The sequence below is a fragment of the Phoxinus phoxinus genome (genome assembly GCF_949152265.1).
Source record: "Phoxinus phoxinus genome assembly, chromosome: 20".
NCBI lineage: Eukaryota > Metazoa > Chordata > Actinopteri > Cypriniformes > Leuciscidae > Phoxinus > Phoxinus phoxinus.
Genome location: NC_136895.1, coordinates 20,057,749 through 20,072,395, shown reverse-complemented (window position 1 = coordinate 20,072,395; position 14,647 = coordinate 20,057,749). Strand labels below are relative to the sequence as shown.

General features: G+C 37.7%; 1 protein-coding gene across 3 annotated transcripts in view; it reads right to left on the bottom strand.

Annotated features, from left to right (window-relative positions):
• Positions 1–14,262: 14,262 nt before the first annotated feature.
• The window catches only part of zranb3 (zinc finger, RAN-binding domain containing 3), a 56,007-nt gene continuing 55,622 nt past the window's right edge, over positions 14,263–14,647 (bottom strand). For all 3 annotated transcript variants that reach the window (XM_079593305.1, XM_079593306.1, XM_079593304.1), the window contains one exon: positions 14,263–14,639. In XM_079593305.1, the coding sequence (XP_079449431.1) occupies positions 14,541–14,639 (99 nt within the window). In that variant the 3' untranslated portion in view covers positions 14,263–14,540. The remainder of the gene's footprint in view (positions 14,640–14,647) is intronic.

Sequence of the window (14,647 nt, the reverse complement as noted above, 5' to 3'; positions counted from 1 at the left end):
TATTTTCCATAAAAACTGACCGATATGATCAACGAATCGTCTTGCATTGAAAAAAATGTCCAATCAAATTCTTTCTAGAACGACCATCCCTCCTACTAAGACCACTTGACCATCCCTCCTACTAAGACCACTTGACCATCCCTCCTACTAAGATCACTTGCTACCGATTACCAAGTAACGCTAGGCTAGTTTAGTTGTCTCGCATACTAAAAGCTTTCGTTTGGTGTTATACGGTGGTCGAGAGAGCTCAACGCGCTGCAACTGAAGAAAACACCTGCAAATAAAAAGCACATGCAAATGAAAACAAATCATCAGTTTTACAACACGGGTGCTCCAAATACTCACAACACAACCAAATACAGAAACACGTTACAAATAGCACAGACTACAACGGAAATGTTTCCAGGGGACCCGCAGGTTAACCGCAATAATAAGAAATGTCGTAAGAACAGCTGATGCACCACGGGAACATCCTAGGTGAAAATAATGAGGAAATTAAGTTGTCTTGCTTTGGTCCCTTCACAAAGTGCGATCCAACCGGCTAATGGCACCATACACTGCTCACTCCAAAGTCCCAAGGCCTCTGCCGTCTGCCCTTCGAAGGGAGTCGGGCATAGGGATGCTCACAAGCAATAAGCATGTTCCAGCCGGGTTCGTCACTTATCGATGTCCCCTGGAAACATTTACGTTTCTGTATTTGGTCGTGTTGTGAAACTGATGAAGACGTTTTCTTATTTGCAGGTGTTTTATATTTGCATGCATTTTCTTCAGTTGCAGCGCGTTGAGCTCTCTTGGCCACCGTAGTTTGTTTATTTAAATATATATTTGTCATGGGCCCTTCATGCGTCCCGTCCTTTTTGTTTTCTCATTTCCTTGGCTTCCTTCCTTGTTGTGGATAAATGGAGATGGGGAAGTTTCAGTAATATTGAGCTGTCACGTTGCCTCAGATTGAAACGGCAATGATGTGAATGTGTTTATGGGCTTGTGTGTGTGTGTGTGTGGTAGTGCTGGACAACTTCCGCTCTGATTATGTACATAATACCTTTTGAAGAAAGTTTTTGACTGACAGCTCCATTGAAACGGTCTCTTCTGTTCCTCCTTATGGAATGCAGAGTCTAGACATTTTCTTGTTCTGTCAGACCGAGGACGTGTTTTCGCGGTTCCTGACCTTAAGTACTCGTAAATTGCCTTACACAGCCATTTAAAACCATTTCTGTCAATTCCGAAGTACCATTAGTCTAAGATCTAGTTTTGATCTGTAACAAGACAGTTTAGTGACAGTACGGCGAGATTTCAGACTGTAAAAGGAAACAAATTATTACTCAGTCGTTGGAAATTCATTGTTCCGCTCGTGGCGTCACGTGACTGACACCGTGATGAAGAAGAACGCGTTGTTCATCATTAGTTTTTCTAAAATAAGAATCTAGGCTATATTGAGTTTCGACGGAGTTGGATCCACGGTCGTCATTTTTCTCATATGTCTTGGAAGCCTTTTCGAGCAGCTCTCTCCTCTTGAGATTTGAACTTTTCAAGCGGAGTTTTGTTTAGGAATGAGGTTTGAGATAATCTTCTCACAATTGTGGTGGTTTTCTTGCCCCGGCGATGCTGAAAAAGGCGAGCTGGAGGGAAGAAATCAGATTTGTGTGAAAACACAGCCTCTCTGTGGACGCTGATTTAATCAAAGCTTTGCTCTGGGACCTGCTGAGCTCATATTTAACCAGTATATTAGAGCCAATATGCTGATCCGAGCTCAGTTTTCGCTGTTTGTCCCTGCTGAATCAACAAACGTAGACAGGTTGAAAACTATTCTGGATCTGCAGTCCCACTCAATTTTGTGGCGGTACCCTGATAGGATTAGGAATTACCATGGTAACAATAGTTTCTGCCAGAATACAACAATTACTGAAGCTACTGTACTGACACTGTTACCTCACCCACAGTTCTCATTATTGCAGTGCAATGCAATAATAAATAAATCCTACAGTATTTTCTTTAACAAAAATCTTTTAAATTTAAATTATAAAATAGCTATAATTTGTTACTGCTTTAAAAAACAAAAAAGTTGTATATATTCATACATATTCAGTACAAGACACTTTGTTGTGCACTACTGTCAGCCAATAATCTGAGGCTACAAAATCGGACAATAGAAGATTGGGAAAAAAGTCGCCTGGTCCGATGAGTCTGGATTTCTGCTGCGACATTCAGATGGTCGGTCAGAATATGGCGTTAACAACCTGAAAGCATGGATCCATCCTGCCTTGTATCAACAGTTCAGACTGCTAGTGGTGTGATGGTCTAGGGATTTTTTTATTGCCACACTTTGTACCAATTGAGCATTGTTTAAACGCCACAGCCTACCTGAGTATTGTTGCTGACCATGTCCATTTATTTTATGACCAGTGCATCATCTTCTGATGGCTACTTCCAGCAGGTTAACACACCATGTCACAAAGCTCAAATCATCTCAAACTGGTTTCTTGAACATGACAATGAGTTCACTCAACTCAAACGACCTCCAGTCACCAGATTTCAATCCAATAGAGCAGCTTTGGGATGTGCTGGAGAGGGAGATTCACATCATGGATGTGCAGCTGACAAATCTGCAGCAACTGAGTGATGCTATAATGTCAATATGGACCAAAATCTCTAAGGAATGTGTCCAGTACTTTGTTGAATCTATGCCATGAAGATTTGTGGCAGTTCTGAAGGCAAAAGGTGTCCAACCTGCAACTAGCAAGTGTGTGTGTGTGTGTTTTAGAGTGACAAACAAACTAACCACAAAATACCACAGAAGTCACTAAATCCATTAACAATACTTGTTTTCCCGTGAAAATGACGTCACTTCCTGCATATCTTTTTTTGCAGTAAAAGAGATTTTACAAAAGACTAACAGGATGGAAAGTGACGTTGACAATGTATTGAGGACATCGAGAAATTCATTAGCAATGAAAACAGTTTTCCCACAAAAACACATGTGCATTCCACTTAAAATAAATTGTTGTTTCAACTTAAAAAAGTAAGTACAACTTCACATTTCAAGTTGACAAAACTGAAAATTTTAAGGCAGCACTAAGTTACAACTTGGATATTTGAGTTTACTAAACAAAATTAAGGCAGCACGAACACTAAGTTGAAACAACAAATTTATTTTTTACAGTGTAGAACTGAAATAGTAAGCTGGTGTGTGGTGGGCGTTCTGGCGCAATTAACTGCCGTCGCATCGTCCAAGTGGATGCTGCGCTTTGAGGTCTCAGAAAAAGCGCTATATAAATGTAACGAATTATTATTAATTATTGTTATTAATACTGAAGATAACCCTGTAATATTTCTTAATAAACAGCCAGCTTTTCATGTTAGAAGGTAGTGCAGTACTGTGTGACTTGATAAAAATGGCAAAGTCAAACTAAAGTAGTGAAATTATTCATCTAAATTATTATTCATCCACATTTATGACATGAAAATGCACTTTATTGATTATTTGTCAATATGCTACACGTAAATGTGTCAAACTCTGACCATGGTGTGCAGAGTTTGGTCAAATCAGGTCATGGAAGTGATTCTCCAATAAAAAATAAATAAAAAAAAGGTGGTTCAACTTCCAATAAAATTTGATTGACTTTTCGACTCATCCATAATTCAGAGGCGTTGACGTTTGAACTAATTATGGTTAAGAGACTGACCCATTTAGTTCATCTTGTGCTCTGCAGAGAGAAGCATCCTTCCCATAGCGAGGGGGGAGGGGGGGTTAAACCCTGAAACAGATGCAATGACTCAAAATAATTCCGAGTGTGGAACAAAACTAAAGTGAACACTTTGATTGGAGAAGAAGATATATATATATATATATATGTTGTGCTCAACCACAGAACTTTAGGAACTCAATAACTTTGAACCAAAAGCTTTTTAAAGTTGAACTTTTCCATTAGGGTTGAGGCACATCTGGTACTGTGATTAGGGAGAGTGGGGTAAGATGTGCCACTTCTTACTTACGCTAACCTCAAGAGTCTAGGCAAGGAGAAATGAGAGAGGTTATTATTCGATTACTACAAATAATTAGGTTATTACAAATTATGCCCGCTCTCTTAACTCTAGTATCAAATTATAGTTGAAATTACACATTTATGCCACCTCTGAGCTGCAGTCTATATATATATATATATATATACAGTTTGTGTAAAGACACCCAAATGCCAGCTCAGAAGCACTTCTGTGCCACCTTTGCAGTGTAAATTCAAAAAATAGCTTTGTTTAATAATTAATGCTATTTTTTTTTAGCCAAACTAATTTACATAGGCAATATTCACCAAGATGTATAGTTTATTTAGACCTGGATAAATTTGCTTTGGAATAAAAAACATTTTACTACACTAATAATCTTGCCAAACAACTGATAAGAGGTTTTCAATGAATTCAAATTCAAATTTTATTCTTCTATACTAACTTGCGTTGAAGCCTATTATTCAATAGGTGTCATCATCGTAGTCTACATAACATGTCGTACCCAAGTTTATTAGATCCATGTCGTACAGTGTGATGTGTTATGATCTTATAGGAATGGTGGACTTGACTTGACTTGCTTTAGGGGCAAACTACTGTAAAGTACTACAAAAAGTTGATTAGCATGTTCTATTGAAGAAAACATGAACGTCCCAATCTCACCACTACAATATAGATATCATATATGCAAATGTGATGGACACCGATTATGCTCATCTTTGCTCGCTTCTTTGAAGGTGTCTTGAGTAAAATGGCTCTATATAGTGGTGCAGGTATGACATCACTTTGTAGGCTAAATAGCGGAAACGAGTTAGCATTGTAGCATTTCCGGTTCTATCGTCCTGAAGTCAATGGGTTTTTGGTTAAATGGCTGAAATAAAGTCTGTGGTGAACTCAAGCTCAAGACACTTTCACGTTTTATTCTACGACATAAAATTCATCAATATTACCCCACTAGTGTTTTTTGTTGTTACGTGTCTTGAAAAAGGCGGTTGCTAACAAGTGTAAACTATTCTAACTCAAACGTTCTGGGAAAATGTTTTTAGATAAAAATGGAAAAAGTTGTCGGAAGCTTAGTGATGGTGACGTTAGAGTTGTGGGACCGTGGTGTATTCGTTTGTAGCCTATCTTTAGCTTTTTACTTGTGGCGACTGCATTTAGGCTTCAAAATTCATAGAAGTTGTGTTCTTGATGGACAAAACGCGCAAGTGTCATAAACTTTTGTTGATCACAGAGCTTGTTTTTAGCGATAACCCAAAAGCCTATAGGAAAATCCGATTGGGTTTTTGTCAAAGGGAACCCGTGTAATGCTAACCGCCGATTGGCCTACAAAGTGACGTCAAACCCGCACCACTCTATTTAAAGCTACATTGTGTAGGATTTTCTCCCATCTAGCGGTGAAATTGTATACGACTACCAACTGAATATTACTTTCTAGCCCCTCCCATTCCGAGGGCGTTTTAACTCCTACGGTGGCCGTATTATTTCAAATCTGCCGGCAGTCGCGAATAATCTCTCCCTCGCATTCGTCTTGGTGCCACTGAGTGTAAAACCGCGAAAGGCGAAGCTTGAATTTCCAGGTATGTCCTTCTTTGGCTAATGCATTTTCAAGATGGAGGCGCAACATGGCGACTCGCTCGTATGTATTATAAATGGCAGATTCTACGCTTATGAGAATACTTGATTAGTTGGTAGAAGTAATTATACATTAATGAGCACATATAATTTTGAAAGAACAAAGTGTTTTTTGCTAAGAATCAACTTAAAAATGACACAGTGTAGCTTTAACCGAGAACATCCAAAAGACCTGAACCGGAAGCAATGCGACGTGTTTTACCGAATATGGAAGTTTGTTGCGCACAACCCCCATTCAAAACAGCAGACGACTAATCTGCAGTGCGCTTATAATAAACAGATCTTTATTGTGTGTTGGAGTGGATGCAAATAAAATGACCATTCTTCATGTGAATGGGCATTCATTTTGTAGGATTTCTAGGACTTACAATTTTCAACAGGCAGATGATAAGTTCAGCCACTTACTAAAAAACCACACACTCTTCTCAACAAACCACGGGATTTGAAGCCTCATTCATATCCGTTCTAGCACAAACAGTGCGGGACAACTTCAGGTTAGAGGTTTGGTCTGATCTTTAACCCTAATTATGAGCAATATTAATAATGATACTCAGCTTAAAACCACAGCCATTGAATTTCATCACGCAATTATCCTTCCAACGCTTTAGTTCAGATGGCCATTTTGAAGTAAATGGCTGTTTACTGTGGCAGAATTGCCAGCTTCATAAATCAATGCAAAATCATATTCTCTTTCACACTCACTGACTCTCAGACACCTCCTCAGCACCGTCACGGGGCTTTTGAGCTGTCAAAAACGTCCTTTCCACCGCTAATACGGTCTGTGGCGAGACGTAATTGAAGTGTAAATTTATAATATGACGCATAAGAAAAACAGCCGGAGCCTTATCCATTAAGCGGCCGCAGGTAGCGTGAATCATAAACGGCCTTATTTTCGTGTCTAATCCCCACTGATAGGACTGATTGTGTTTTTGGTCATTATCTAGCAAAAGCCACGCATACTGCGCGACAAACATCTGAGCGTGTAAAATAAACAGAGACCACCACCAGTGTTGTAAGGAAACGGCAGTCATCCTGTTGTAAATATAATCACATTAGCAAATGACACCCATTAGGCAGTTTTTGAACAGTCTTTTTTTATTCCTCGGGGCGGACGCTGGCGTCCGCAACACTGATGCTTCCCCAACCGTGTGCTGGATGTCATTAGAAACTCATTTAGTGAGAACTGGCCTCCAAATTTCCATGTTTGTATGTGCGTGTGAGAGATAATGTGCTTAGCGCAGCAAATTTCGCCTGTTTTTTGGCTAACTAATGAGTTCTCCTCTGCATGGGAGTTTAAGGAAGATTAATGGTTTACGCAGGGAACGAGGTATCGGAAGAACAAATTATGTGCGATTCTCCCCCTCCCCCAACTCCAAAAAAACCCTCATCCCAAACACCAGAGGCTGCACACCTGCCGTTCCTGTCTTCTTAAAACCCAACGTCCATCCTTTTTTAATGCCTTTTTCCCCCTGCCCCTTTCCTCGATCGCTTGTTTTGCGTGTCGGTTTGGCACCTGCAGAGACGCTCGGCGCTCTCCGCAGTGATTACTGTAATTAATTGGATGGAGGGGAATATTCTCCTGTCGTGCTGTTCTGGGATCAGTTCTAGACATTGTCTGATTATCAGTGAGAATTGGGATTGGGCAGTGAAGACTGTTTCTGGATCAATGTGACTGTGTGTGTATACAAATATTATGTGTTTTTAAAGTGTTTATATTTTAATATATTAAAATGTAGAATTATTATAATACTATAACTTATATACATCTGTCATATATTGTTCAAATAATATATATATATATATATATATATATATATATATATATATATATATATATATATATATATATACATACACATATATACAGGTGAAACTTGAAAAATTTGAATTTCATGCAAAAGTTCATTTATTTCAGTAATTCAACTTAAAAGGTGAAACTAATATATTATATAGACTCGTTACATGCACAGTGAGTTATTTCAAGCCTTTATTTGTTATCATTTTGATGATTATAGCTTACAGCTTATGAAAACCCCAAATTCAAAATCTCAGAAAATTAGAATATTACATGAAATCAATAAAAAACATGATTTTAAATACAGAAATGTTGGCCTTCTGAAAAGTATAAGCGTGCATATGTACTCAGTACTTGGTTTGGGCCACTTTTGCATGATTTACTGCCTCAATGCGGCGTGACATGGATGCTATCAGCCTGTGGCACTGCGGAGGTGTTATGAAGACCGGCCTTCAGCTCTTCTGCATTGTTCGGTCTCATGTCTCTCATCTTTCTCTTGTCAATGCCCCATAGATTCTCTATGGCGTTCAGGTCAGGCGAGTTTGCTGGCCAACCAAGCACAGTAATCCCATGGTCATTGAACCAGGTTTTGGTTCTTTTGGCAGTGTGGGTTGGTGCCAAGTCCTGCTGGAAAATGAAGTCAGCATCTCCTTAAAGCTTGTCTGCTGAAGAAAGCATGAAGTGCTCTAAAATGTCCTGGTACACGGCAGCGTTGACTCTGGACTTAATAAAGCACAGTGGACCAAAGTCCTCGGTTTCCAAATGAGATGCAAAATTTGCTCTCATCAGAAAAAAGTTCCCAGAGTCTGGAGGAAGAATGGAGAGGCACACAGTCCAAGATGCTTGAAGTCCAGTGTGAAGTTTCCAGTCTGTGTTGGTTTGTGGAGCCATGTCATCTGCTGGTGTTGGTCCACTGTGCTTTATTAAGTCCAGAGTCAACGCTGCCGTCTACCAGGACAGTTTAGAGCACTTCATGCTTTCTTCAGCAGACAAGCTTTAAGGAGATGCTGACTTCATTTTCCAGCAGGACTTGGCACCAACCCACACTGCCAAAAGAACCAAAACCTGGTTCAATGACCATGGGATTACTGTGCTTGGTTGGCCAGCAAACTCGCCTGACCTGAACGCCATAGAGAATCTATGGGGCATTGACAAGAGAAAGATGAGAGACATGAGACCGAACAATGCAGAAGAGCTGAAGGCCGGTCTTCATAACACCTCCGCAGTGCCACAGGCTGATAGCATCCATGTCACGCCGCATTGAGGCAGTAAATCATGCAAAAGTGGCCCAAACCGAGTACATATGCATGATTATACTTTTCAGAGGGCCAACATTTCTGTATTTAAAATCCTTTTTATTATTGATTTCATGTAATATTCCAAATTTCTGAGATTTTTAATTTGGGGTTTTCATAAGCTGTAATCCATAATCATCAAAATTATCACAAATAAAGGCTTGAAATAACTCACTGTGCATGTAATGAGTCTATATAATATATTAGTTTCACCTTTTAAGTTACCTCAGACAAAAATAAAAATTTATTATTTGAAAAAAATATAATTTAAATATAATTTATAATATATATATATATATATATATATATATATATAAATAAATAATAATTTATATTTATACAAAAAAACTAAAATAATTATTAAAATAACTTGAATAAACAGCATTTCAATATTATATATATATATATATATATATATATACACACACAAAAATGCATTGCTCATGGCGGGAGATTCTGGAAAAACCAGCCAAATTTAGTTGCGTCTCTAAATGCTGCTAAAATGTTATCATTTTCCACTGGGTTCTACTGCAACCCATCCCACTTAGCATGGTATTAGCATCTGATACCATCAGTAAATTCAGCAATAATTATTCCATTTAGTCTTGTCTTGATTTAACATTAATTTCAATGCCACACTTCCAGACGACAGCTAGTAATAACATTTCAGAATCTTGTGCTGTGTTACTCGAGAATTTAGCTCTACATAACTTGATCTTCAGTCAGTAGCTAAAGGGCAAATTCTTGATGCACAGAGAAAAGTTTGAGAATGAGCTAAGATGCTCAGTGTTCCCTTAGAAACAGACACCATCCTTCAGATCACTGCAATTCATCTTTACAGATCACACAGTCTTTCATAACGGTTTCTATGTTACTATACCTGACCGACATCCACACTGCATGGTGGCAGAAAACACAGCTTAACTCATTCAAGGACGTGGATGGTACAGATCTACGGAAGCTTATTTCCGCCACAAAATAAAAATAAATAAAAGTAAATAAATGGTCAGTCACTTTTTTCCCCTCAGAATTCTGTTTACATCTCAATTGTTTTCATATTTTCACCACGGAATAAAAAAGTTAATTGTGAATTTTTATCTTACAATTCAGATTTTTTTCCCCAAAGAATTTTGTGCGTTTATACCTCACAATTCTGAGTTCAATAGGTAGATTTGCGTGATATTGTCGCAATTGCGAGTTTTAAAGTCGGAATCGCGTGATATAAACACACAATTCTGAGAAAAGTCTTCATAACTCGCACTTGCAAGTTTATATGTAAATTCTGAGAAAAGAAGTCATAATTGCGAGAAATAAACTCGCAATTGCGGAAAAAGTCGGAATTGCGTGAAAAAAAGTTTATATTTCGCAATTCTGACTTTATTTCTCGCAATTGCGAGGTTACATCTTGCAATTCTGAGGGGAAAAAAAGTCAAAATTGTGAGATAAAAAGTCGCAATTATCTTTTTAATTGTTTTATTCCGTGGCAGAAACAATAAGGATCAGCCGCCAGCCGACATAGAAGCGGTTACTCGCACATCCTTGACTTTGACAGACAGTAGCCGGTCTCCTACCCCGGAGCGCTACTTCTGCCCAACGTCACCTACTTTATTACCTTCTTCTTTGTTATTGTTTAGTCCGCATTTCTCCCTCCCTCTGTTCGCCCGACAAGAAACACGAAAAGTCATTTGAATCTGGCCTCCTTCAGAGATCCCCCGGGGCCGTCGGGACGCGTGCCTTCATTTGATGTCCACTCAATATCTCTCAGTCTCTGCATTATTAAAGTTGTTGTCTTGCTGCTAGTCTTTTGTTCTCGTCTGTAATAAAGTTGTGCAGGCGTGCCGGTGGTCGCATAGGTCCGCGTTCGCAGGTGTGAACTGTGATTTTTTTGACAGGCAGAGAAGTAATGACCATTACTCACCGGGGCCGTAGCGTATTGACAGCAGAGCCTTATTACAGCGAGACGGCGGACCCTTTCCAATGACCCAAGAGATCTTTCAAAAGTCAACGCACACCTGTCTTTTAAAGTTGTACGAGTGTACTTGCTTTGCCACATCCTCTAAAAGGCTACTTGTTGTCTCACCATTGAGGGCCATTATCACAAGTGCATATAAGTACTTAAAGGCAACAGTAATGTACAGTAAAGCCTTATATATTAAATAATAGTTATAAATATACGTTTTTTTTTCACGAATGAATATATTTTGTATTAACTGAGTATCAAATCAGTATAATGATTTAATAATAATTGATAATGATTTCTAAAGGATCATGTGACACTGAAGACGCAAAGCTTAATTTTTTTTAGCATCATTACTCAATGCATCACAGAAATAAATGATATTCTATAGTATATATATATAAAAAACAATTATTTTAAATTGTAATAATATTTCACAATATGAATATTTTTTTCTGTATTTTTCATCAAATAAATGCAGGCTTGATGAGCATAAGAGACTTCTTTAATAAAAATGTTTCTAAACTTTTGACCGGTATTGTTTGTATATATTAGATTAAAGATTATTTATCTTCCATAAAAGAAAAGAAAAAAATAACAGAAAATACATGTGTGTGTATGTTTTATTTGGGGTGAGATAAAAAAAGTAGGAGATAATTTATATGAATTACATTTTTTTTATGAGTGTGCATATATTTGATTAAAAACATTATAATATAATAATTGATAAAAATGTTTAGTATACGCCCAAGTTCAATAAAAATATGTATTTTAGAATATTTGTTTATAGATTTAATTGATACATTTAAGTCACATTTCTCTTATTTCAAAATGGATATTTATTTTTTCAGTGGTTTAATCATGAAAAAAAAATCTGATGATGTGTATTTATATCTATTTTTTATTTATTTAAACATGCGTAGTGCCATTTTAGCATATTTAGATAAAATAGCTAAATATTCACCTGGTTAAACTGGAAAACCAGTGGTTAGTGGTTATACACTGCATGCTAACCTACTGGTTACGTTTGACATACGTCTTGAGTTATGAGAAATAAAAGTGGAGCCCAAACATACTTGTTATTGTTGCCATTATGATCCATTTTTTCTATAGCAGACATGCGTTCCCAGCCTCATCATCAGTGATGTGTAAATTTAGGAGCTCGCACTGCGCGTGGGTTTGTTAAGGTTTCAGACGTCAGAGGCTGCGTTTTCTCTGAAGCTGGAGTAAAGAGCCAACAAAATGGAAAAAAGATCAAAAAACCGAGATTCAAAGGACAGGAAACCGAGGGAATCACCCGTGATTGGCCGCTCGTGTTTGCGTGTCCTTGTTATTCTAAATCCAGTCTCCGGTCCATTCAGGGACTGCCTGGCTACTCATAAAACGGAGATGTAAAGAGAATAAAAGCACACAGCCGTGTCTATAAGCTGTTTTTGGTTGAGCCTCATTAACTCGTACGCTCGAGCGAATCTCACACCTGAGAGAAATCAGACTCGGAGGTGCCGAACGAGTCACGGAACATCATGATTATCCAAACTGGTACTTTCATAAGCCGGCCAATGCAATTTTCACGTGTCTTAAAATAAAATATCAGCTTGTTATGTCGACACGAAACATAACGCTTCAAGTAACATGCCAACATTCAACTTTTTCCCAGAGAATATCGCACTATTGTTTGCACCATGTTTCCGTCTACTTCTACTTTGGAAACACGGACTATGCTAGTCGCATCCTGAAACATCTCTTACGTTTGGAAGTTGAACGTCCTAAAGTTTTTGACGAGCGAATCTATTGTAAACGAACAGTTGGTTCCCTCCTGGTCATATCTGAGCTTGTTTATTGTGTGTCGTCGTGCTAATGAAAGGTGCGTAGTGATTTGGTCAGAGGTTAACAACGCTGACGGCAGAGAAGTGTTCGGGACACGGGTTTTAAGCGGCTAATTTGTCTGGCAGCATCACTGTGAACAGACAGTCGAATTGTACAAATGCCCCCATCTCCCTGGCAATATGCATCACTCAAGTCTGTTGCCGTGGCGACGGAAGTATTGTCCTCCCTCCCCCAGCCTTTATTGAGTTTACTCCTCAGAGACAGATTAAAATAACACAAAGTTTTGCTGCAGCGCAATTTCTTTTCTGCGACGCCTGAAGAAGGATTACACCTCGTTTCACGACTCATTCACAATATATCTTGACAAAGATAGATTTAACATACACAACTACATAATCAGGATTTATGACTATATTTTCAGGTTTACATAGATAGATAGATTCAAACTTCTAGTCAAAGATTCATCCTGTTCATCTGTAAATATTTTAGCTTTTGTTTAAATCTATTTTGTAGACAAGTATGACTACATTATAATTTCTATACAAAACTAAAACATTTATTCATTTTTCAAAGTATTAGTTAGAAAAAAGTTATTTTTTTATATAGAAATAATTAAATTAAAAATATATAAATAATGAATAATAACATGAACATATAAATATCTAATTGTATATTAAATAAAATATATATTTTGAATTGTATGTACATTTAACTTAAATTATATACATTTAGTATATAGCTGTTAATTCACTATATGTATATGTACCTTGGAATACATAAATCAGAATAAATAGTTCAGAATATATATATATATATATTAAATATAAATTATATATAAATAGTTCAGAATATATATATATATATATATATATATATATATATATATATATATATATATATTCTGAACTATTTATTCTGATTTATATATTCCAAGGTACAGATAAATCCTGTTGAATTTATACATGTAAATTATCAAAAAAATATTTTTCTTTTATCCATTTGAATTTGATCAAATTTAATACACTATTGAGAGGTTACAAGGAACCTGCAAAAAAAAAAAAAGTGAAAACATCTGTATTTTCTGTATTTTTGTTTTAGATTCGGTCACTCACAGTTGAAGAGTACTACCTATGACAAAAATGACAGACTTCTACATGCTGCCACACACACACACACACACACACACACACACACGCAATTCTAAAATACAGCATATCTCAAACGGACTTCAGGATTCGGATTTGGGCTTAAAATGTAACGGTTGGGTCAGGTCGGGTTAAGCAATCTCGGGTACGGGCTTCAGTTTAAAGCTTGTACAGACCTCTAAAGTGCATGTAACTAACATTGGAGTTTCTTGTAAGTGTATTCAGCAGTCTAAGAATAACCTACCCTGTGTCTCGTGCCAATCTGTGTCGAGAGATAAGCCTTATCCCGCTGTATAGACACTCGTGATACGGCCTGGAGAAAATCTAGCTCTGCACTGACCCCCAAAAAACCTCCGGGACACTGGGAAACCTCTCAAGCCAACAAACCCTGCGGCGGTCCCTTTAAACCTGCAACACAAATATTTTTGAAATCCAAAAAAATTATGCATGTTCCAAAAGAAACTTCCACGAAAAGAACAAATCATGAGCACTTTCTTAGAATGTCAGTTCTTTGACTGGATAAATGTGTCACAGGACGGCTAAATGTGCCGGATTCGAACTTGTGAAGCCCGCATGAGCACCACAGCTCAATAACCACTACGCCATGACGACTGCTTTAAAAATAACATGTTTATTTGGTGACTTTATTGGAATATATGGTTATACACATCGGATATAATAGTTTCAAAAGCTTTGACTCGTGCGGAGACCAGTGATTTAAAAACATCTGATCAACTAACTCGTGTTCACGGAAATAACGATTCTCGAATACTGCAGATGTGTGTAAATAACGCCTGTGACATGTGACACGCAGACAGCCCGTTTCCAAGGCAATGGCTCTTTGCTTCTCAGAATGTGTTTTTTTTAATAGTTACAGCGAGTGCGTCTCATTTCTTCACGAAGAATCGTGTGATGTCAGAGGCCAGTTTGGAGGCTGCTTGGCCTCGTTTCATCTGACTTCTGTCTTTGGCCTGCTGTGCTGTTCTCTGCAAAG